Source organism: Hemicordylus capensis, chromosome 3, assembly GCF_027244095.1.
Source record: "Hemicordylus capensis ecotype Gifberg chromosome 3, rHemCap1.1.pri, whole genome shotgun sequence".
Classification (NCBI taxonomy): Eukaryota; Metazoa; Chordata; class Lepidosauria; order Squamata; family Cordylidae; genus Hemicordylus; species Hemicordylus capensis.
In genome coordinates, this window is record NC_069659.1 from 97,342,228 (window position 1) to 97,365,536 (window position 23,309).

A 23,309-nucleotide genomic window follows, 5' to 3' on the forward strand; every position below is an offset into this window, starting at 1 on the left:
GAGATAGTGCTGTGACAAGCAATGGACAGTGGCAGGTGTGAGTGTGTGTGTGTAATATTTCTTAGTGATGATTGCTGTAATGAGCTCCATGTCTGGCCTTGAAATTAACTTGTGCTTCATTCACTGCTCTGGTCTACTCTGCAATCTGCACTGCAAGGTATACTCAGTCAAAATGTGGCTGAAGTTACACTAGTTGAGTTTATGGCCGTGCTTGTTGTGAAGGGTGCTGCTGCCGTGGCAGCTGTTGCAATGCTAGGAAGTAAGGAGTCATAATTGTATGTGAGAGAGCAACTTGCGCCACTGATGTTATAGCAATGGCAGTGGATTCTGGGTCAGTGATTCTTTTTTGGCCATTTTTAGGCTGTGTTTGAAATGTGTTCTGTGTTGGGAGGGACAGATTCTTTTTTACTGTGAACGCAGCTTGTTCCAGCCATGGGGAACAATGGGTCAATTTGTTCCCCATGGGTAGTTCAGGCATGATGGGTGCTACCTACCACCCAAACCACAAACCAAATAGGCAAGTGGGTGGTTTTTAACTTTTTTAAAAAAATCATTAGGAGTTGGTAAAAATTTAAAAATAAGTGTCCTCAGTGGGTTTTGGGGAAAAGTTAAAAATTTGTTAAAAATCACCTTCTTGCCTATCTATTTTGTGGGTTGGGTGCTAGGTAGCACCAGGTGCGGAGCCAACCAAATGGTGGCCTGTGTTCTGTGCACATCCCCTCTAATGATGCCCCAGTTGTGTGATGTCACGTGCATGGGGGTGTGGCTCGGGCTTCAGAGAGCCCGAGTGAGCTTTCCCCATCCATTTCAGGCAGCGTTTGCTGCCTGACAGCCTTTATTTCCCTAACGGGGCAAAGAGGCACCTTTTACCGTGGTGATTCTCTTTATTTAGCAGGGGGAGAGTAACTGGCCCTATTCACCCCCAGCACAGTACTTCCAGTGACTGTTGCTGCTGTGTGTCTTAAGTTTCTTTTTAGAATGTGAGCCCTTTGGGGACAGGGAGCCATCTTATTTGTTTGTTATTTCTCTTTGTAAACCGCCCTGAGCCATTTTTGGAAGGGTGGTATAGAAACTGAATTATATTATTATTATTATTATTTCTCTCCCTTCAGCAAGGGAAAGAGAAATAAATGCTGTCAGGCAGCAAGCGCTGCCTAAAATGAACAGGGGAGAGCTCACTCGGGCTATCCTAAGCCTGGGTCATGTCCCCTTTGCACATGACATCTCTTTCTCTCCCTCACTGGAAGGAAAGAAAGGGAAATAAAGGTTGTCAGGCAGCAAATACTGCCTGAAATGGACAGGGGAGAACTCACCCAAGCCACACACCCTTCAGCGGCCTTTTCCATTGGCAGCCTGGGTTCTTGAACCTGTTCATATAATGGTGGCTCCGCCCCGGGTAGCACCCATCATGCCCTACCACCCAGCCTACTTTGCTATCCCTAGGAACTAGCCATGGGGAACAATGGGATGTTTCTAGTTTCCCCATTGTTTCCTATGGCTGAAACACTTGAAACATTTTGAGTTGTTTTGTCCAAACAGCCAGTTTGACAGCTGTTTTGACAGAACATTTTGGCTGTTTTGCATTTTGTTTTGAGCTTGAAACAAGACACAAAATCTGTTTTGTTTACATCCGTAGTAGATATCACTGCTTGCTGTTCCTCAGTGCCCTCCTTCAGCCCTGCTATAGCTGGCTTATGACCCAAATGCAGGATAGAGCAACCCAATGGGCAATCATGGGAAGAGACTTCCTCCCTGAGGTGCAAGTACCCAACTGGAAGAGTAGGTCCAGAGAGCACCCTAAGAGGATCATATGCAGTTCATGTATATTTCACACAAGACAAGCTACTTGGATGTCCTAAACTAACTTCCAGCCATATTGCTGCCTCAGAAATGCAGGGCTAACCACCCTGGCAATCTAGTGATGTTGGACTATTGCTCCCCCATACAGTTCTGTAAAAGTGGATATATAGTTTACTTACCAGTATATGTTCGTTGCTGCCTTTTATATAGCCAGATGCTCAGAATTATTGCAAGAATCACTATAGCAGTTGCAACACCACCTATGACTATGGCATTTGTTTTAGGTTGATCAGGTTCTGCAGAATGACGGCTTGTATTGTTTATAGCAGCTAAAGAAAAATAACATCAAAGGGTGGGGGAGGGAAGCAAACAGATAATGTAGAACTGTGGCTCACTCAGAAGTGGACTATAGATAATGTAATGGCATCGTTTAGCATTTTAAACACTTACACCAGACTTGAAAATGCCATTGCACACACACACACAAAAGTCAAAGTAAATTAAGGACTGCCTGTTAACAGATTGGTCTAGTATCCCTTTACTGAGTACACTTCATGTAAAAGGAACAGAAACATAAGTCATATTGATGTGTCATTAAGTATATCAAAGAAGCTCCATGCAGAGTTCTTAACTTCCCCCACTCCAGCAACTTTCCACAAGGCCAGCCAGATTGCATACTGCTTTGCAACTCTTAACACTGAAAGGGAAAGCCACACTGTGGCTTTAAAAAATAAAATCCAATCACTTTATAAGCCCATGGAGTTAGTAGCTTGTGCAATAGACCAGTTTTCCAAGATGTTCCTCCTACCATGTTTTCTGCAGCTTATATGGATCATGAGAAGTTCGAAACTCCGGTGCTTGGGAAAGTGTTTTTGTGGAGAGGAGGGATGAATTACGGAGATCTTCTCCCATCTCATACTGCACGGGAGATGTTAATGGTAAACCCCTTCTGTATTCTACCAAATACAACCACAGGGCTCTGTGGTCACCAGGAGTTGACACCAACTCGACGGCACATTGTTACCTCCTCCTTAGCTTTGTTCTCCATTCCAGCCAATGGATGAGACAACTAGCAGCTGTCTCTCTCCCATCACACCAGAGGCCTCCCCATTCCCAGTTTTTCCTGTACTAAACCTTCTGTCCCAAATAATTTTGGATGCAACAGAAAAGGACTGATATGATGGATGCTGATGGGCTTATCAGATTGTTGTTGGCAAGGCTGTTGTCAAAAAAGCAACTTCCCCAGTGACCGCAGTGATAAACTCAAAGAGAGGGGTGAGACAGGAGTGCTAGAGAGGCTACAAAAAGGTCAGAGTAGCTATAATCAACATGGAACAGTGTCTGGGTGGCCTGAAAAGCAGAGACCCGGGGGAAAGGTCTCTGAGCCATTTTTGGAAGGGCGGTATAGAAATCGAATAAATAAATAATAAATAATAATAATAATAAAAAGATGGGCAGTGAAGATTTAAAGCTGAAAAATGGTGGGGCAGGCCAGCATATTTTAAAATTCAGAAGTGTGGGAGCTGTCCGTGAAAGCCCCCCATGGCCATGCCCACCCTGACAGCCAGAGAGCCCAAGAAGTCCGGGCCTCTATTCCTGCACGTTCCTCTTCCATTACAGCCCTGGGTGGGGACGAGTAGAAAAAGGGACTTCAGCAAAGTGTCACAAAAGGACAAGAGGGACTGTGTGTTATGATCAGGAAGGAAGGGCCAGACAAGGGACCCTTCTGGGCTTAGAGACTGTGACCTAGACAGCTAGGGAAGGATAGCAGGGCCTTCTGTAGCCCCGGGAGAGCTCCAGGAATCTAAGCATTCCACAGGGAGTGGAAATCAATTAAGGAGGAGGTTTCTTTTGTCACTGCAGCACTATGACCTAACAATCCTGAGTGGGCAGAGAGGGAATAAGCTGAATGCATGCTGAAAATTCACATACTGGTTGAAACTATTTGTTGAGTGCCAAGCAGCACATTAATTATTAGACCCTGATAACTGAGCAAAGAGGTATCTTTTTAAAGTGGCAATTCTCTTATGTTTAGTAATGGGGAAGCAACTGGCCCTATTCAAACCCAGCACAGCATATTTCTAGTGGCTGTTGCTGGTGTCTATCTACCTTATGCTTCTTTTAAAATCGTGGGCCTTTGGGGAAAGGAACCATCTTATTTATTACTTTTTCTACGTAAGCTGCTTCGAGAGCTTTGGCTGAAAAACAGTATATAAATATTTGTTACAGAAGTCATAGTAGACCCATATGATTTCTTGTTCAGATTGGATTCCAATTCAAAAAATTTCAGCTGAAAACATAAGATTCCAAATTTTCATTTTTAAGCAACAAATGATCAAAAATGATCAAAGAGAGTTTATACTTCCAGACCCCAAGCAGAATGTTGCAGTAACATAAGAACGTTGTGAAATAACCACTGTTCCAGATTATTTCTTGTGCTAACAGAGGATGTTGCACAACATGGGGCACTAATTGTTGCGAAATCTCTTATATGTCCCAGAAAAGATTGTCCACTGGTGGCTGTTCTACTTTCCAGAGTAGCCCAACCCACTCTGAGGCATATATATTTTTCGCATTGCAGAAGTTCCACACTAGTCTGGATCTCACACTTATAGGAACATGCCATCCAATGAATCTGATGGCCGAGTGAGTACTCGAACCTTGGTCTCCCTGCTCCTCATACAACCCTCTAACCCAGGAATAGCCAACCTTGGCTTTCCAGCTGTTGCTGAATTACAGCTCCCATCAACTCCAGCCGCAATCATCTTCACAACAGCTGGAAAGCCAAGGTTGCCTGCCCCTGCTCTAACATGCTTGGCACTCTGACACATTTGTCCTTCATTGCAAACTATGAATGAGAACTAGGGGTGTGCAATTCGGGTTTTCGGGTGATTCGGCTCGGACCCGAACCGAATCACCCCTGTTCTGTTTTGTGCCCAAATCTGGGTCACCCGAATCACCCTTGATTCGGTTTCGGATACGGATTTAATCCGAATCTGAATCTGAATCAATTCGGGTGGGTAAAAAGGGGCCCAGGGGCAAAATTTTGTGGTGGGGTGGTAGTGCCTAATGGGTGCAGGCTACCACCCCAATTTCTGGGGGATTGGGCAAAGGGCTGATTTTTTGAGAATTTTTGAAGTTTTAGTGACTTTGGGGCAGTTTGGGGGCAGAAAGTGGGGCCTGGGGCAGAATAGTGGGGTGGGGTGGTAGTGCCTAATGGGTGGAGGCTACCACCCCAATTTCAGGGGGATTGGACAAAGGGGTGATTTTTTGAGAATTTTTGAAGTTTTAGTGACTTTGGGGCAGTTTGGGGGCAGAAAGTGGATCTGCCCCAAAAGAGTGGGGTGGGGTGGTAGTTCCTAATGGGTGGAGGCTACCACCACAATTTCAGGGGGATTGGGCAGAGGCCTGATTTTTTGGGAATATTTGAAGTTTGGGTGTCTTTGGGGCAGATTGGGGGCAGTAAGTGGATCTGCCCCAAAGGAGTGGGGTGGGCTGGTAGATTGTGTCTAATGGGTGGAGACTACCACCTGTCCCCAATTTCAGAGTGATTGGGCAGAGGGGTGAATTTTGGTGAATTTATGAGGTTTGTCTTCATGAGGTGAAGTGTGCTAAATTGATTACTTCCTCATATTATTCATAGTAATTGAGGTGTGAAAAAGTGAAAGTGGGGTCATGAGAGTTGTCTAATTGAAAAAAAATCTCTTTTGCTATGATAGAATGAGAATTCACACCTCAGAAAAAACTTCTGAGGTGTGAATTCTCATTCTATCATAGCAAATGAGATTTTTTTCAATTAAACAACTCTCATGACCCCACTTTCACCTTTTCACACTTTCCTTTACTATGAATAATATGAGGAAGTAATCAATTTAGCACACTTCACCTTATGAAGACAAACTTCATAAAAATAAATTCACCAAAATTCACCCCCTGCCCAACCACTCTTAAATTGGGGATGGGTGGTAGCCTCCACCCATTAGACACTATCTACCAGCCCACCCCACTCCTTTGGGGCAGATACACTTTCTGCCCCCAATCTGCCCCAAAGACACCCAAACTTCAAAAATTCTCAAAAAATCACCCCTTTGTCCAATCCCCCTGAAATTGGGGTGGTAGCCTCCACCCATTAGGCACTACCACCCCACCCCACTATTCTGCCCCAGGCCCCACTTTCTGCCCCAATATGCCCCAATCTGCCCCAAAGGCATGAAAATTTCAGAAATTTACAAAAAATCAGCCCTTTGCCCAATCCCCCTGAAATTGGGGTGGTAGCCTGCACCCATTAGGCACTATCACCCCACCCCACTCCTTTTGCCCAGATCCCATGCTATGCCCCCGAACTGTCCCAAAGTCACTAAAACTTTAAAAAATCACCAAAAATCAACCATGAACCGAATCACCCGAATTTTTTGGGTCCGAAATTCGGGTGATTCGGCTCCTGCCCGAAAAATATTGGGGGACATCGGGGGTGATTCGGTTCAGCCCCAAATCACCCGAAATTGTTCATTTCGGGCACAGATCGTTCTGTGCCCAAAATTTTTTGCACATCCCTAATGAGAACGGATACAAGCAAAATACAAAAATCAACTTACTGAAGGTGGTAGTCAGGTTTTGGTTCAGTTGCTTATTTTCAATGATACACTCTAATTTTATATTGGAAGTTCTTTTAGTTGTCAGTGTACTGGAAACTCTGAAAGTCCCATCAGGTTCTTCAGTGAACACTTGTTTTGCATCCAAGAGGCTGTTGTCTGTTTGATTTATCCAATAGATGTTTCCTTTTGGATATCCATGGCTAGAACTGCAAGTAAAGTTCATTTCTTCCTCAGATTGCCCTGAACCTGTTAGAACTGGATTGCTGTAATTTGCTGGAAAAAGAAGTAAAGGTGCTATAATTTTGCAACATTTTCCCAGCTTGCTCTACCACTTTTGGTAGTGTTATGAATATAAAGGCTGGAGGGAACATGATTTGGCAGGGAAGGGGAGGGATTTTCAACCTAGCTTGCAGCCAGCTTCTTGCCACCCTCCCAGTGGGGTGGGGACGCTGGCAGGAGCTTGGCTTCTCACTTTGGCTTCTCACTAGAGCAAGACTGAGCAGAACCAGAAGAACCAGAACATTGACAAGCATTTGAGGGAAACAGCCTCTCTTGGGATCAAACTGCCATGACATGCAATCCTGTGTGGATGCAAAACAACCTGGTAAAGCACCCATCCTGAATTCCTTGCATTCTTATTAAAGGCAGAGTTCTAAGCAAAGCAGACTTAATCAAAACATTCTTCCTGGGAACATGGAAAGTCCCAGCCTAAAATGCCATCCAAGCAAGCTTCCAGACATCTAATTCCATTTGGCATAATAGAGCCCTTTGTCTTGAGATTAATAAGGATATTTTACTGTTTTAAATTTTTATTATCACTATGTTTTCAATTTTGTCGAGATTTTTTTAACTAATTCTAATTTCAGCCTGTTTTAATTATATACACTCAATTTATTGTTATATAGCTGTAATCTTTCTCTTCTGTTTTGGCTTGTGGCTGTAACATTAAATAACTTGAACTTGAGATCCATTTGAATGATCACAAATCCACACATATCCTCTAGATCCTGCATTGAAAGGTTCCCCATTATCTCTTTTGTATGTCTTACTTTCCCTCCTTTGAAGTCATACAGGAAAAACCTTTTAAGCAGTCTAGCTGCTGTGTTTATCTCCCAGTGTTGTGTTTTCCAGATAGGAGATGGCAGTGCTTAAACTTCTTCTCTATTGCCCTGGGAAGCCACCCAGTTGGTGCACTGTGAACATGCTCCCTTACCTCAGTTTCCCCTCAAGTATGCTCACAAGGCTGATGCTACACTGAGTCTCCATCCTAGGTCTCCAAATAGTCTCCATTCCTCCTTGTTCCCCTTTACACAGACTCGCGTGGGAGAGTCTTGTTGTGGTAGCAAGCATGACTTCTCCCCTTAGCTAAGCAGGGTCTGCCCTGGTTGCATATGAAAGGGAGACTACATGTGAGCACTGTAAGATATTCCCCTTAGGGGATGGAGTCGCTCTGGGAAGAGCAAAAGATTTCAAAGTTCCCTCCCTGGCTTCTCCAAGATAGGGCTGAGAGAGATTCCTGCCTGCAACCTTGGAGAAGCCGCTGCCAGTCTGTGAAGACAATATTGAGCTAGATAGACCAATGGTCTGACTCAGTATATGGCAGTTTCCTATGTTCCACACGGCTGAGATCCTGCCCACCCCAATCCCCTAGGAAGTTGTATGTGATGCATTATTATTGCCTAGAAGTGGAATCCTAGACTGCGGAGTCCAGAACTGCTAAGGCTGGACTGTTCCTTGTGTGGGTTTGCTATGGGCAACCCCCTGTACTGGTCTGCCTTGGAAACCACAGTGTTCCCCACTGCTAGCTGTTGGCATTCAGAGTACCTTAGCCCTGACAGTGTCAATCCAGCACCATTGGGGTCACTCACAAGACACCTAATCAAGGACAATTATAAAGCTGCTCTTTATAGGAGAGGAGAGCTAGTGTTGTGCAAGCAAGCATGAATTGTCCCCTTTGCTAAGCAGGGCCCACCATGGTTTGCATTTGAATGGGAGACTACATGTGAGCACTGTAAGCTATTCTCCCTCAGGGGTGGGGGTCACTTTGGGAAGAGCACATGCATGCTTGCATGCAGAAGGTTCCAAGTTCCCTTTCTGATATCTCCAAAATAGGGCTGAGAGAGATTCCTGCCTGCAACTTTGGAGAAGCCGCTGACAGTCTGTACTGAGCTAGATGGACCAAAGATCTGACTCAGTAGAGGGCAGCTTTTATGTTCCTATGTTTATTCTACCTTTCTCTCTTCCTCCTCCTCCATCCACCTACATTCCAGCACTTACCAGCTACCTGGCTAACCAAGCCTCTACCTCAGGCCTGCTCAGCTTAGGCCCCCAGCTGCTGTTGGACTGTAACTCCCATAACCCCCAGCCACAGAATGTTGCCCATCTGAGCTCATCATTCAGACTAAATCCACTCTTTCCATAGTCTGTCACAATAAATAGCAGAGGATTAGCATGGAATCAGCACAGGGGCAGAACAAATCCTCTGGGACTTGCCCTTACACTGCTGCATTGGCATGTTCTTAAACCGTGAACCTATCATGATGACACAGTCCCAATAAAAGATGCATCTTCTCATCAATGCTTCCAAATGGCCCTCATTTTTGCAGTGGGTGTTAGTGAAGGAATGCCTCTCATTTTATGACACACCACCACTCTGGCTGAAATGTATTAAAATACAATGTGCTAAGCCCCCCAAGGCTTGTTTGTTTGTTTTGTTTTGTTAGCCTACTTTCCTTAAGGAGAGTAAGTTGAAGAGATCACCCAGCTCTCTGTGTGTGTGTGTGTGTGTGTGTGTGTGTGTGTGTGTGTGTGTGTCCGTCCGTCCGTCCGTCCGTCCCTCCCTCCCTCTATCACAGTGCCTGCACCGATTTGAACCAAATTTGGTACAGTTGTAGGGACACATGGGGCATTTCAATGGTGTAGTTTGTGATGATGTCATCTACACCAGTTGAAGATGGTAGGCACATGAACATTTGAGACACAAGTGGGCTAACCTGTGAAGATGGTAATTATCAATTCAGATTATTGAAAAAAGAAAATGGGCAGATTAGTTCTTACCAGAACTTCTTGTTAAGTTTAGCTCCATATCCCTTGCCCCCACAGGTAAATTTAAATCATGATTTGTCATTTCAGTGGAGAGAAGAATCTGAACACATACCCAAAAGAGGTACATGCCAAAATCTATATTGCTCTGATCCATTCCTTCACACCGGCTTGCTGCTAGGTGGGAGCATCTCTCCTGAGAGAGCAGCTCTCTGTGCACAAGGCAGAAGGGGACCAATCAGTGGTAGGGGTCTCCTTCCTAAAGAGTCATGCACACTATAGGGGGTAGGGAAAGATGCATTATGGAACCGTATTGTCCCTGATGTGTTAGCACAATGCTGTATTTAAAACACTCTTGCTATTCTGTTCTTGTGAAGAGTTCTCTGTAACTCAGAAACTCATACACTTTCAGACATATTTTACCTATGCAATGATCTGACCTCAATACAGTTTTGCAAAAGAAGAGGAATTTAGGCGAGAATGTCCATTTGGTCATCTGGATCACTGACCTATGTTTTGTCAAAAGTTGTTATGAAAGAGAGGTGCTTACCTGCTACTTTGAGGGTTATATATGTATGCTGAACGACTGCAAAGACGACATTTTCATTTCTTTGTATAATACATTCATACTTGTGCTCATCTTTACGACTGATGTTTAACAGCGTCAGAGAAAAGTCACCCTCCTTCAGTTTTTCATTAAATCGAGTCCTGTTGCTGAATTCTCTGCATTGGTGACTTTGATCTTCATCGGGATAATAGGCGGCCACGTAGCAATACAACGATGTGTTTATTTGCCAATGAACTCTAAACTTATTTAAGATGAACACTTCTTTTTCTTTCCTATGATAATGGCATTTTAGTTCAACAGTATTTCCTATTATGCCCTTGACTTCTGTTTCATTCACTACAAAGACAAACGGTAAATAACTTGAATATAAATTGCATCACTCGCTTCTCAAGGACGTCTACAAATAATTCAGTTTTCATGTGGGCTATGTTTCCTTTCATTGCCATTGTCAGTGCTAATGCCCTACCCTTTACTTATGAAACAAACTGGGGAGACTGAGATTAATATCATAGTGATGATCCAAGTGAGAAGATACCAGGATTTCTACAACTGATTTCAGAGGTCAGTAGTTCAACTCAAGTTAATACGTATTTAGAAGCAGGGCCTGATTCTTTCATGAAACAAGAGAAAGTCAGACTAATCCCTTCAGGTAGCACAATATAAAAATAATATATAGTGCTAATCTTATCCACCCACTCAGGATGGAGAAGAAGCTTATGACAACAAAACACCAGCTTGAAATACTACAATGTGTTAAATTTAAGATACAAGAGCTATACTTTTAAAAAGGAACACTAAACCCTTAACTTACTCCTAGCCATCACATAGTAGCCTCAAAAGAAAAGGTTTAGGCCAACTTTATAATTAACACAATGGTGAGTTTGCAATCAGGAACCAGCCCATCATCTTGTTCAGCTAGCTACATGCACGAGATGGTGGGAATATGATTGACCAATTTAAAGCACATAGGTGGACATAGTGGGACTTCTGAGTAAACATGCATAGGATTGCACAGTCAGTGATGGATCGATCTGTTGGATATTTATCTGTTATGCATCTATTGTGTTACAAAAAGACCCTGGAAACTCTAGAATGGCAGTTCCCCTGGCAACAGAAAGGGACGAGTGGATGAGGAAACAACTAGTAGGATAGTTATGACATTTTAATGTAGTTATTTGTATAATATAAAAGTGTTCTTTGTTTATAATCCTGCAATCCAACCAAGCAGCTCTGATTATAATTAACATAATATTTATGTTCTGTTACATAATTTATGTTCTGTTACATAATCTGTTACTTCTGTTACATTTGAATACAGTAATCAATGTAGTAATAACTTACCAATTCTCTGAATCCAAAGAAACAAGACAAGGAGGAGTCCAAGACTAAAACAAAACAAATGTAGATTGTGAGGTAGTATCTTCACAAATAATTACTAAATACAGATAGCCTTCAGAATTTGTAAAGAGACAGCTGGTAAGCCACCAGACTGGGGGCCCAGGGACAAAATCTTTGTAGGGCCTCCCCATTGTGTGCACAAAGCGCATGCACGCTCCGAGCCACGCCCCCTGTATCCGGCGTCAGAAGCAAGGAGTGGGGCAACATTCTCCCCACTTTAAGGAGAGAATGCAGTTGTCTGTGGGAGCAGCTATGCAACACTGATTGTGTTACCACTGTACCCAACTAATGTCGTCATGGAAATGCGACTTCCATGGGCATGTGACATCATGGGCATGCGACTTCCATAGTCGAACTGCGCAGGTGTTTAGTGCAGCCGGCCAGTGAGAGAAAGAGAGGCATGCAGGCTGGCCGGAGAGACCCGGCCCAGCCACAGTGCCCACCGCCGCACGGGGGCAAAGATAAGAAGCGGAAGTGGGGCAAGGGCAGGGGTGGCGGGGTGGTCTGCTTGGGGGCCCCCGACCCTCTGGGCCAGGGACATTTGTCCCTGCTTGTCCAATGGACATTACGCACATGCACCAGACCTTGGTAGAAGAAAATGTTATTTAGAACTGTTTATGTATAGAACCCTCTGCTATACTCCTCATAGCTCTTCGTATAACATTGTTCCAGTAATTTTTACATTACAGTCTATTACTCCTACTTACTTTCAGCAAAAAGCCTGCAAAGTGGCTTACTTAGTTCCCTGCCCTCAAAGGGCTCACAATCCAGAAATCCCATCAGGTAAACCAGGATTTTTATTCCCATCAGGATTCTCTAATGACCATCATGCCAGTTGTCTCTGGGAAGATCTGTGTGGCAGGAGATGCCCAAGCTGACAATGAGATTGGTGAGGGAGGAGGCCTATTCCAGCAAGCCTCCTCTTTGGAGGATTTTCTATCCAGGTAGTTCTCGCACCATAATGTAACTAAGTTTGAATATGCAAGTGTGAAATATCCACATGTTCTCCCCCACTTTATCCACGTTTCCCTTGCTCTGTTGTCTCCTTATAGCAAGAAAACAATTCAGGTGCTACTTATGAGGCAGGCATGAGGCTAAGAGAGAGTGGCTTGCCTAGGATCACCTAGTACGGTGTTTCTCAATGTTTTTGGAGTTCATGGACCAGTACATTCTTTGTGCACAGTTTCCCAGACCAGCAGTTAGTAAAGGGGTTGCCACCCTTGCCAGCACCCCCAGGCACCCCACATAATTTTTTTGAGCGGGTGGGGGCCACTGTGGCCAGGAGCTCTCTGGAGCTCATTTCTAGGCAGGCAGCCCTCGCTGCTGGGATAATGTTCATTTTGCTTCCCCAAAATGAATGTAACCCCAGCAGCGAGAGCTCTCTAGGCAAGTTATTTCCCTGCTACACCATTAGGTGGCTTTACCCAGGCTCAATTTGTATGTTACTGAGGCACTTTAGTAGGTACTGAAAAGTCCCTTTCGCAGTCTGCTTGAAGTTGCCATGGTAATGTTTGGACACTCCAGGGGCAAAGGGAGTGCTGGCATGGAAATAATATACATGTGTCTGTGAATTTCTCTTTTGAGTCACACCTCCCAAGTGTTTTAACAGATTCATAAAGAGTTAATGATATACTCAGAAATACTACCATTGCTGTAGGTTTAGAACAAGTGTAGGAGATTCCACTTAAAAAGCCTCCCAAGCTTGTTTGAAAGATGTTTGCTGACTAGATTCATATTTTCTTTTTCCTGTAGCAATTTGCTCTTGAAATTCAACGCTGATGTGGTTCACTAATCACTTTCATAACATTGTGAATACATTGTCATGGTTTTAAAGCACAAATTTGATTGTGCTGCATTTTCTTGCCAAACTGTGTTTATTTCAAAGCTCATCATTCTTGGAGAATGCGGACAATTCACAGCGCCTTCATGCATGAGTGCTATCCAAATACAAAAAGTGTCCTAGAAATCTCAGACTCTCCCCCCTGCCCTCCACAGCATACTTTCCCACAATAAGCTTTTCCAATGAGTAATGTTTTCTGATGTACTATAATTTATCATTACTCTGTCAGATTTCAGTATTTTCCAGTAACATTTTCTGATGGACTGGACCATAATTTTTCATTACTCTGTTAGTGTAAGGGCACTGGCTACAAAAGGAGAGATTGAATATGCTCTTTTTTGGTCAGCATTCCAGGCAATTCACAGCACTTCAAAATTGCCTTACTAAGCATCTTTGTAGTTTCCCCCTCTTTGTATTTCTGAGTTATGTGGGTGCCAAATTACACAAGCAACACAATCTGAGGCTTTTCTGTAGAATTTGGCTTGATTTCATTTCTGTCTTGAAGAAGGTTTAAAAACAAACAAACAAACAAACAAAAAACACCGGACAGGAATTGTGGACAGAAGAAAGAGAGAGCAGCTTCCTTAGATCATACTGAACATAAAGGAAAAAGGAAAAGTTGTGCCTTTGAGTCGGTGTCGACTCCTGGCGCCCACAGAGCCCTGTGGTTTTCTTTTGGTAGAATACAGGAGGGGTTTACCATTGCCTCCTTCCATGCAGTATGAGATGATGCCTTTCAGCACCTTCCTACCGTATTTTATGGACTATAAGACTCACTTTTTCCCTCGAAAAATATCTGCCAAAATTCAGGAGCGTCTTATATGTTTTAACAGTTTAATATGTTAAAACTCTGAAAAACTGTATTAAAATTAAGGTGCGTCTTATAGTCCGTAGCGTCTTATAGTCCGTAAAATACGGTATATTGTTGCTGCCCAATATAGGAGTTTTCCATATTCTGGGATACACACCAGGGGGGATTCAAACCAACAGCCGCCTGCTCTCTAGGCAGGCAGTTTCCCTGCTGCGCCATTAGGTGGCATATACTGAACATGCTCCACTGTAAATGAGCATGCCGAGTTGCACAGGGCAAGAAAATCTGACAGGCTACAAAAAACATTTGCTACATTGGCCCTGAATCAGCCACCTCCATGGCCTCTTTCAGAAAGGAAGGGCAGCAGTGGAGGCACCTGCACAAAGCATGATGGGAGGGCGCTCCTAGCCTCACCTAGTTCTCTGCTGCTCCCACCTTCATAGGTGCTGTGTTATTATATTAGAGACTTTTAAATTAAAAGCATAAGTAACTATTCTTGCGGGGACAGGATTGAGATTAATTATCAAAAGGGAGGCTGTCAGCTGGGGCCCTGCATCTTTTAAGTACCTAGCAATGCCTCTGGCAGCGGCCCCAGAGGGGCCTTCTAATCAAAAGCATAGTCCCGCCCACTAAGGCTGTTTACATGAGCAGCCCTACCAAGGCAGGGCTGCTCGTGTGAAGTGCTGGGATTGTGGCTGATCCCAGCTCTGCCCCACTGGGTAGCCCATGGTGTTCCCCTGGGCTTTTACCGAGGGAGAAAGGTGCAAGTGGGTGGCAAGAGTGCCTGGCTGAGGGGGAATCCCTTCAGGCACCATATTCCTAGTGCGGGGCATCGAAGAATGCTGGAGGACTTCCTCCTTCGACTCCCTGCTCTGCCGCTCATCTGCATGGTCAGTGGCAGAGTGAACTGGGGAGGGTGACAATGTGTGGGGAGGAAGGTAGGAGCCTGACTCCTCCCCATCCTCCTCAGAGAGGTCATGTGCAAGACCTCATTATCTACCTTCTTGACCTGGTATAGAATAAAAAGTGCCATATATCTGCTAAATGTAAAAAATGCATTCCTTCTCTAAAGGAATGAAACAGTGTGTTAGACTGCCATGCATTTCCTGATTTGTCAAATTTATTATTCAAAACACCAGTCATATTACACTCCGTCCCATCCAATCCAAGCAGTCACAAGTACAATCCAAGCAGTCAGTTATTATGGGGGCAGGGGAGGTCTGTCAATCTTAATTGGCACAATACTGAGTTAGAAGACATGGACAGGAGAAGAATTTGACATTTTAAAGGGAATGGGTATGCAAAATCCTTAAAGTTTTATGAGAGGCTGCTTACTATTGCTTAGTAAAGCTAGCAGCTGTCCTTTCCCCTTAAAACAAAACAAAAGCTATTTTATTCTCCACCTGTGTGACATTTTTCAGTTATGTTTGTCTTGGCAGGTGGTAGTATCAGCACTGAACAGAACAGATAGCCAAAAAGTGTTAGATCTCTTCTTGGCAGTCAACTCTGTCAAGCTGTGTTATTTCCCCCAAGGAGTCCCCTTGGAATGATGCTGCATCATAACTTATGGGGCATTCTGAGGCAGCCAGATGGAGCCAACCATTGGAAAGAGGCCAAAAGGTGTCTTTTCGTTCTCCCCCCCCAGTTGCGCAACCACCTCTTCGCACCCCAGCTTCTCCACACCTCAACTTCTTTGCATCTTAAACTCTTTGCACCCCAGCCACTCATGGGAAAAGCGGTGGAGTTGGCTACCTGCTCACTTTCCTGGTCCTTGGTAAACTATAGCTCTTCTTCCTCTCCTCTCTTTCTCTCTCCCCCTTTCCCTTAGCATCTGGTCCGTAGTTGTCCTTTAAAGACCTACACAGCTTGGGGCAGGGGTACCTGCCGGACCTCATTTGCACATATGTACCTGCCAGGGCACTCCACTTGGCATCTCAGGCCCTGCTCATGGCCCCGCCACTAACAGATCTGGTTGGCGGAGACTAGAGACAGGGCCTTTTCAGTTGTGGCCCCTTGGCTTTGGAACACCCTCCCTGAAGAGCTTTGCCATGCTCCCTCCCTCAGTGTTTAAAAAACAACAACAATTAAAACACATATTTTTAAAGAGGCTTTTAAATGTTTTATCTGCTGCTTATATCTGGTTGGTTTTTTAGTTCACTTTTTAGTTTTTTTAATTAATAATTGTTAATTTGAAACAGCCTGGACTTCTAACTTGTTTGTTAATCTTTTAATTACATTGTACCTGCTTTGTATCTGTTTTGTTGTGCAACCACCCCTTCGCACCCCAGTTCATGAGCTGCCCCAAGCAGTAGTGTACTGGAGGGGTGGGGTATAAATATTTTAAACAACAAGAAGTTAGGCAGTTGTATTCCCTGTGCTCACCAGGACGCTGTTTTGCTGTGCATCTGGGCTGCAGGTGAGGCTGTTGTATTCCCTGCGACTAGGACCCAGTTTCGCTGTACTTGCTTTAATCTGCTTCTTAAGTAAAATTACAAAAGACAGCCTTGGTCTTGTTCACTGCTTCTCCTCACACACCCATAAGCCAGAATCCGAAAGCTGGGTATACCACTCCCGTGACTGCTGGGCATATAACCCCCCTGTTAGTTGGCTGCAGAACCCTTGAAGCTTCTAAACTGGCAGGCTATCTCGGTAACGGTTCCCTGGGGTCCCCAAGTAGGGGAACCACCCAGAGGCAGCTGGTGACTGCTGGCTGGCTGCAGAACCCCTATGACTCCTGAGCTGGGAATAAGCCCCAACAATTTGTAACATCTGCTCGAATCTCAAATTGCATTAACTTTGCTGCCATGACAATTTCTGGATCCAGTTCAGCTCTAGAACAGACAGCTCCATGCAGCTCAAGCAAGCAAGATAAACCAAACACACACACACACACACGTAAGATAGCTTGCAGTTTGCAAGCATGCATACCACAAAGTATTGATTTTCTGTGTGTAAAAGTACTCAAAGTTTGTTTGAACCCCTGCCCTAGTGCTAACCCTCGTGATTGTTTAGACAATCATGCTTTATGAATGTTTCTAGGGTTTTCCATGGGGAGGTGGGTAGTCTGGGCAAGGTCCGGTACTTGCCTGTAAAAACTGTATTTTTCTATCTTTTGCAGTTTGGTCTGGGAGTTCCATATCAGTCAGTGAGGCCCAAGAAGCTTTATGTTATAAATTTTAGGAAAGTATTTCCTCTGCACCCACACTCAACCCCAAGCCAATAGTTAACCACCAGCCAAAGATCACTATTTATTTATTCAGCGCATTTTTATACTGCCCCAACCCAAGGTTTCAGGGCGGTTCACAACAAACAAAAACAAAACATTAAAATCAATTAAGTACTAAAAACAGTTTCAAACAAATAATAAACAATCCAAAGTTTAAAAAGTTAAAAAGCTAAAAAGCCTGGGTAAAAAGATGTCTTTTGACACTTTTTAAAAGCCGCTAGAGATGGGGAGACTCTTATTCCCATGGGAAGCACGTTCCAAAGTCTTGGGGCGACAACAGAGAAGGCCCATCCCTGGGTGGCCACCAGACGACATGAAGGTAGCCACAGACGAGCCTCCCCTGATGTACACAGTGGATGATGGGGATCATGCAGAAGAAGACACTCTCTTAAGTACCTTGGGCCTAAGCTGTTTAGGGCTTTATAGGTTATAACCAGCACTTTGTATTTTGCCCGGAAACTTATTGGCAACCAGTGCAACTCCTGTAATATAGGAGTAATATGGTCTCTTCGAGATGATCCAGAGACCAACCTGGCTGCCGCATTTTGTACAAATTGTAGTTTCCAGACTACGTACAAAGGCAGCCCCACATAGAGTGGATTGTAGTAATCAAGTCTGGAGGTTACCATCATGTGTACTACTCTTTTGAGATCATGAACCTCAAGAAACGAACGCAGCTGGCATATCAACTGAAGCTGATAGAAAGCGCTTCTGGTCACTGCCTCAATCTGGGGAACCAGGGAAAGCTGTGGATCCAGAAGCACTCCCAGACTGCGTACCTGCCCCTCCTGAGGAAGTGTGACCCCATCTAGAACAGGTAGATCAATATCGCTTCCTGAGTGACGACCCCGCACAATAAGTACCTCCATCTTGTCTGGATTCAGTCTCAGTTTGTTAGCCCTCATCCAGCCCATTACTGCTTCCAAGCAGGCGTTCAGGGAGGATATGCTTTCTCCTGATGAAGTTGACATGGAGAAATAGATTTGGGTGTCATCAGCATACTGATAACACCCAGCACCAAATCTTCGGATGATCTCTCCCAGCAGTTTCATGTAGATATTAAAAAGCATTTGAGACAGTATGGAGCCCTGAGGGACCCCATGTAAAAGCTCAGATTTTGAAGAGCAACAGTCTCCAAGTGACACCATCTGGAATCTGCCAGAAAAGTAGGAGCAGAACTACTGCAAAGCAGTGCCTCTCACCCCCAACACTCTCAGACGTTCCAGAAGGATACTATGGTTGATAGTATCGAAAGCCGCCGAGAGATCCAAAAGGACCAACAGATTCACACTTCTTCTGTCTTGGAGATCATCCATCAGGCTGACCAAGGCAGTCTCTACCCCATAGCCCATCCAAAAAGCAGTTTGAAATGGGTCTTAGTCAGTTTCCTCCAAGACTGCCTGGAGCTGGGAGGCCACCACCCTCTCAATCACCTTGCCCAACCATGGGAGGTTGGAGACAGGCCTGTAGCTATTATATTCTGAGGGGTCCAAGGTAGGCTTCTTAAGAGTAGGTCTAATAATTGCCTCCCTTAAACAAGGAGGCATCCTGCCCTCCCTCAGAGAAGTATTTATAATTGCCACCAGCTCTCCACAACAACCCTCTTGCCAGATAGTATAAGCCACATTGGGCAAGGGTCAAGCAGGAAGGTGGTAGGACGCACCATTCCGAGCAGCTTGTCCACATCCTCAGGAGTCACAAACTGAAATTGATCCAGTCTAACCACACAAGAGGAGTTGCTGGATACCTCTGCATCTGACACTGCGATAACTGTGGAGTCTAAATCTAGATCTAGATCGACCCGAATACGAGATAATTTGTCCACAAAAAAAATTATTAAAAGCATCACAGCGGCCAACTGATGGTTCCAAATTCAGATTCAGGGGAGCAGGGGGCCCTACTAGCCCCTCACAACCCTGAATAGCTCTACTGGATGAGAGCCTGCGGAAGCAATACGGGCAGAAAAGAAACACTTCTTTGCTACACGTACAGCCAGAGCATAGATCTTTAAATGTGCTCTATTTCGCAATCTATCGGATTCAAGTCGAGTCTTCCTCCACTTGCACTCCAGTCATCTACCTTGCCGCTTCAGCTCCTGCAAATCTTCTGTATACCAAGGAGCCATTTTTGAAGCGGGTCGGAGAGGACGCTTAGGAGCGATCATGTCTACTGCCCTGGTGAGCTGATTATTCCAATTCTCCACCAGGGCATCAACCGGATCGCCAGCAGGGCCAACAATCAATCCTTCCAAGGCTTCTTAGAATCCTATTGGATCCAATAACCCTTTTGGACGGACCATTCTAATAGGTCCCTCACCCCTGCAGAGGTGGGACGCACTAGGCACTGACTAATTCTTGGTAAAGCTAAAGTAAGCAAAAATAACCCACTGATTTCCAAAGAAAGAACCTGGTCACTATTGCATCCCACCCAACATACAGTTTCTAGTTATGGCAGCCAATAACATTTGGGATAAGGGGCGGGCCCAGGGAAACAATCCCAGCCACTCTGGACTCAAGAGGGGTTAAAAACACACACCCAGAAAGTGTTTTCTTCTGAAGTGATCCATATTTTGGGCACCAAGATACAAATAATAAATTATTTTACAAATCTATCCAACTCCAAAACAGAGATTATCTCAAATCATGGCAATAAATTATGTGCCCTTTGATCTATTACAGAAGAATAGAACAGGAGTCTGATGAGGAGTCATCCTCATAGAGTTGGCAAGACAAGAAGAAGTCTCAATAGGCACAAGACCAGATTTACTGAGTGATAGTTTAGTTGTGTTAAACAATTGTTGCAAAATAGATTTGGTACATGGGGCCAAATGCCTTTCAGTGTTCCCTCTAACAGGGATTCGCAGATGTTGTTGATTACAATTTCCATAATACCCAGCCAAAGGCCAGTGAAGCTGGGGATGCTAGAAGTTGTAGTGAACAACATCTGGGAATCTGTGCTAGAGGGAACAGTGATGCCTTTACATCAAATTCTTACAGGCAGTCCTCAACTTAAGATACTCCAATTAAGATGAACAGCACTTAAGGCATTGTAAACTGACACCACGTTTTAACTTTATAACATTTGCTATGGGAAGGGAGGCTCCACTAGTTGGTTGCTAGCACAGGTTCATTTTGACAGTGAAACTGGCAGTCCTGGCAGTAGCAGCAGCTGCATCCAAGGCTGCAGAGGGACTGGCTGACTCGCCTGTCCAAGATGCCCCGCCCCCACCACTACTACCTCCACACCGCATCCTCCAGGTTCAGCTGCTGTGCTGTGATGGTGATCAGGAGAGAGCCCAGCCCGTAGGTCGCTTCCTGCCCCCACTCTCCTTCCTTCCCCATCTGTTGCCCAGGAGCAGGAGACTGAAGTGAGTTGCCCAGTCACCTCCTTCTCTCCCCTGGAAAAGTGAGAAATAGCCTAGAAGGGACCGGGAAGGAAGTGAGTGACAAAGGTGTGCAATTTCCAATTCCCCACCATCAACTTCTCTGCTGTATGTCTATACATTTGTGACTGACACACCACCAGCTTTGATAGAAGGGTGGGGGTGGTGGTACCCAGGCTTGGCTCAGGAACCAACCCCCCATTTATAGGTTCCAAGTTAAGACATTTTGTCTTAAGTCAAGTTTTCAGGAACCAATAGTGTCATAACTCTGAGGACTCCCTTCACTATATTTCACAATACAAGGATAGTAACACGGGGTGAGCAATGCACCAACATCACTTACGATATCCCTGAAACCAACACAAAAGTTCATCATTCCAGAGTCTAGGTTCTGCTCAGATGACTTTGCAAGTTATTTTGTACATACAGTACATGTATATGAGAATATCCATCATTAACATTCATGATTAGCAAGTGGGAACCAGCAACAAAAATGCTGAGGTGTATCCCAAGCCCTTAACAGGAGCACTCCTATTAAAGGATACAGCCAGCTTGGAATAAGAACCTTGTAGCACTGTTTGCAGCTTGCAGGGGGAAGGAGGTTTTTCCCTTGCAAAAGGGGCAGAGGAAAAATATTTCCCACCCTCCTGAAGCCTGCCCCACTCACTTTAGTCTCAAACCCAAGAACTGTATGCTAAATATTAGGAGAGGGGAGAATTCTGCTGATTGGAAAAAGAAAAAAGGCATCCTTTCTGTATAGTGCAGAGACTGGAATTGTTTAACCTAATGGCATATATGCCCCTGATCCTAATCACCAAGTCCAGAATACTATAATCTGGGTTTCCCAACCTTGGGTGCCCAGATGTTGTTGGACTACAACTCCCACCATCCCCTGTTGTTCTAGCCTTGGCAGGGGTGGGTGGGAATTGTAGTACAACAACATCTGGGCACCCAAGGTTGGGAACCCATTCTATAAATCCTAAGAGTCTCAAGGAAGCCAATTCCTACTCCCTTTTCCTTCCCTCCCCTTTTCAATTAATCCTGTCAGCATTTCATGGATCCCTGTAGCCACTGAGTCTAGTCAGTCCTCCATAGGCTTTTTGTTTGTTTGTTTCTTTTAATTTACAAACAATTGTATGTCTGTAGTATACCTGAGGAATCCCAGGACCCAGACATGAAGAACCCAGGATGATGTCTTGGGTGGCTCCATTTTGCTGCTGAACTATTAGGCATGGGGTTACCAAATTCAGTATTACAAGAGACAGTAATGCAGATGATACTGCTGTACAGGGCAGAAGAATCAACTTGTCAATGAAGAATCAACTAGAATCAACTTGTCAATGAAGTAAGGAATTTGAGTCCTAGCAAAATGTTCTGAGCAAACATCACATCCAGTCTGAAAGTTAGATTTATGTAAATAAGAACACAAGTAGGCAAGTGCCTTTCATTAGTTTGGCTTGCTGGTGAGTATATCCAGGATTTTCATTTTCACAAAGCTCTTTTGTCCTTCGTGGTTTCCTCAAAAGAACCCAGTAAATGAACGGTATTCCCATGTCTGCTGGGGAATAACACAAATAACATGTTCCAAATAAGCCTCCAGCGTACATCACTGTCTCTGATGTAGCCTTAAGTGCATTGAGCAACCTAGAATTATATAATTAAAAATGAGTTGAAAGCTCATCTGTGATCAAACACTATAAACATCTACTGAGAGCATAAGTGTTCTGATGCAGTAATAATGGCTACAACTACTTAACATTCATCTAGCAATTAGACTCTGTATAGAACTTGAATTGTTATGGTCCCTGTTTAGAAGGCTATCATTTTAGAGGCCTGACATAAAGACTGCATATGCTGTATTTTTGGACCCCCACGTACTCTCACTGTATTGTAGAGTAGATTGGACACTTGGAATCCTTGTGCCCATTTCTCACCCCTGTGTTCAGGTCAAAGCAAACCAAATACAAAATACACGTGAGCCCTAGCAAGCTAAGCAGGACTTATGCATGTTTCCTTGTAGCACTCTATTTTAAAATACCCACAAGCAATGGTACAGCCTGCATCTGGCTCCCACTTGCATATATTTTAAAGTGAAACATAGCAGAAGAGCACCAGCAGCAGCTTGTGCTAATGACCCAGATACAAGGTAAACAAGGTAGAGTTGCCCCTAGTTCCTGGCAGCTCCTGTTGCTCCTCTCTCTCCCATCCCACCTGGTGGCGTGGGAAGGGAGAGAAAGGTGCACCTGGAGCTGCCTTGAACCAGAGGCAGATGCGCCTTGCTGAAGCCACCCGCCTGCCCTCCCGGGGTTGTTAGGACAAGCTGCTACTGCAAGAGAGACAAGCAAGCTGCATCCGTGTTCTGGATTCTCAGGGAATCATGCTGAGAATACAAAGAGCACAGCCAGCAGCCCTCACAGCCAGGATAGTTATACCTGTATTTAACCGAATAGAAGATGACTATTGGGGAGGAGAGCTGGTCTGGTGGTAGCAAGCATGAATAGTCCCTGCATTTATTTGGAAGAAACAAGACACTGAATTTAAGACTACCTCCTGATTTCTAATATCAGAAAACTTGGAAAAAATCTAGCCTTGTACTCAGATAAATATAATTTTAAAATGTGTATTTATTTATCATATCTCTATACCA

General features: G+C 44.4%; 1 protein-coding gene across 2 annotated transcripts in view; it reads right to left on the bottom strand.

Annotated features, from left to right (window-relative positions):
* ICOSLG (inducible T cell costimulator ligand) overlaps window positions 1-23,309 on the bottom strand; it is a 37,692-nt gene that overhangs the window by 9,616 nt on the left and 4,767 nt on the right. Inside the window, exons 2-5 of one of the 2 annotated variants that reach the window (XM_053304603.1) lie at window positions 11,347-11,390; window positions 9,988-10,179; window positions 6,396-6,668; window positions 1,980-2,129 (exon numbers count right to left, since the gene is read on the bottom strand). In XM_053304603.1, the coding sequence (XP_053160578.1) occupies window positions 1,980-2,129; window positions 6,396-6,668; window positions 9,988-10,179; window positions 11,347-11,390 (659 nt within the window). Of the gene's footprint in view, window positions 1-1,979; window positions 2,130-6,395; window positions 6,669-9,987; window positions 10,342-11,346; window positions 11,391-23,309 lie in introns of both variants that reach the window. The other variant, XM_053304602.1, reaches the window with a different exon arrangement.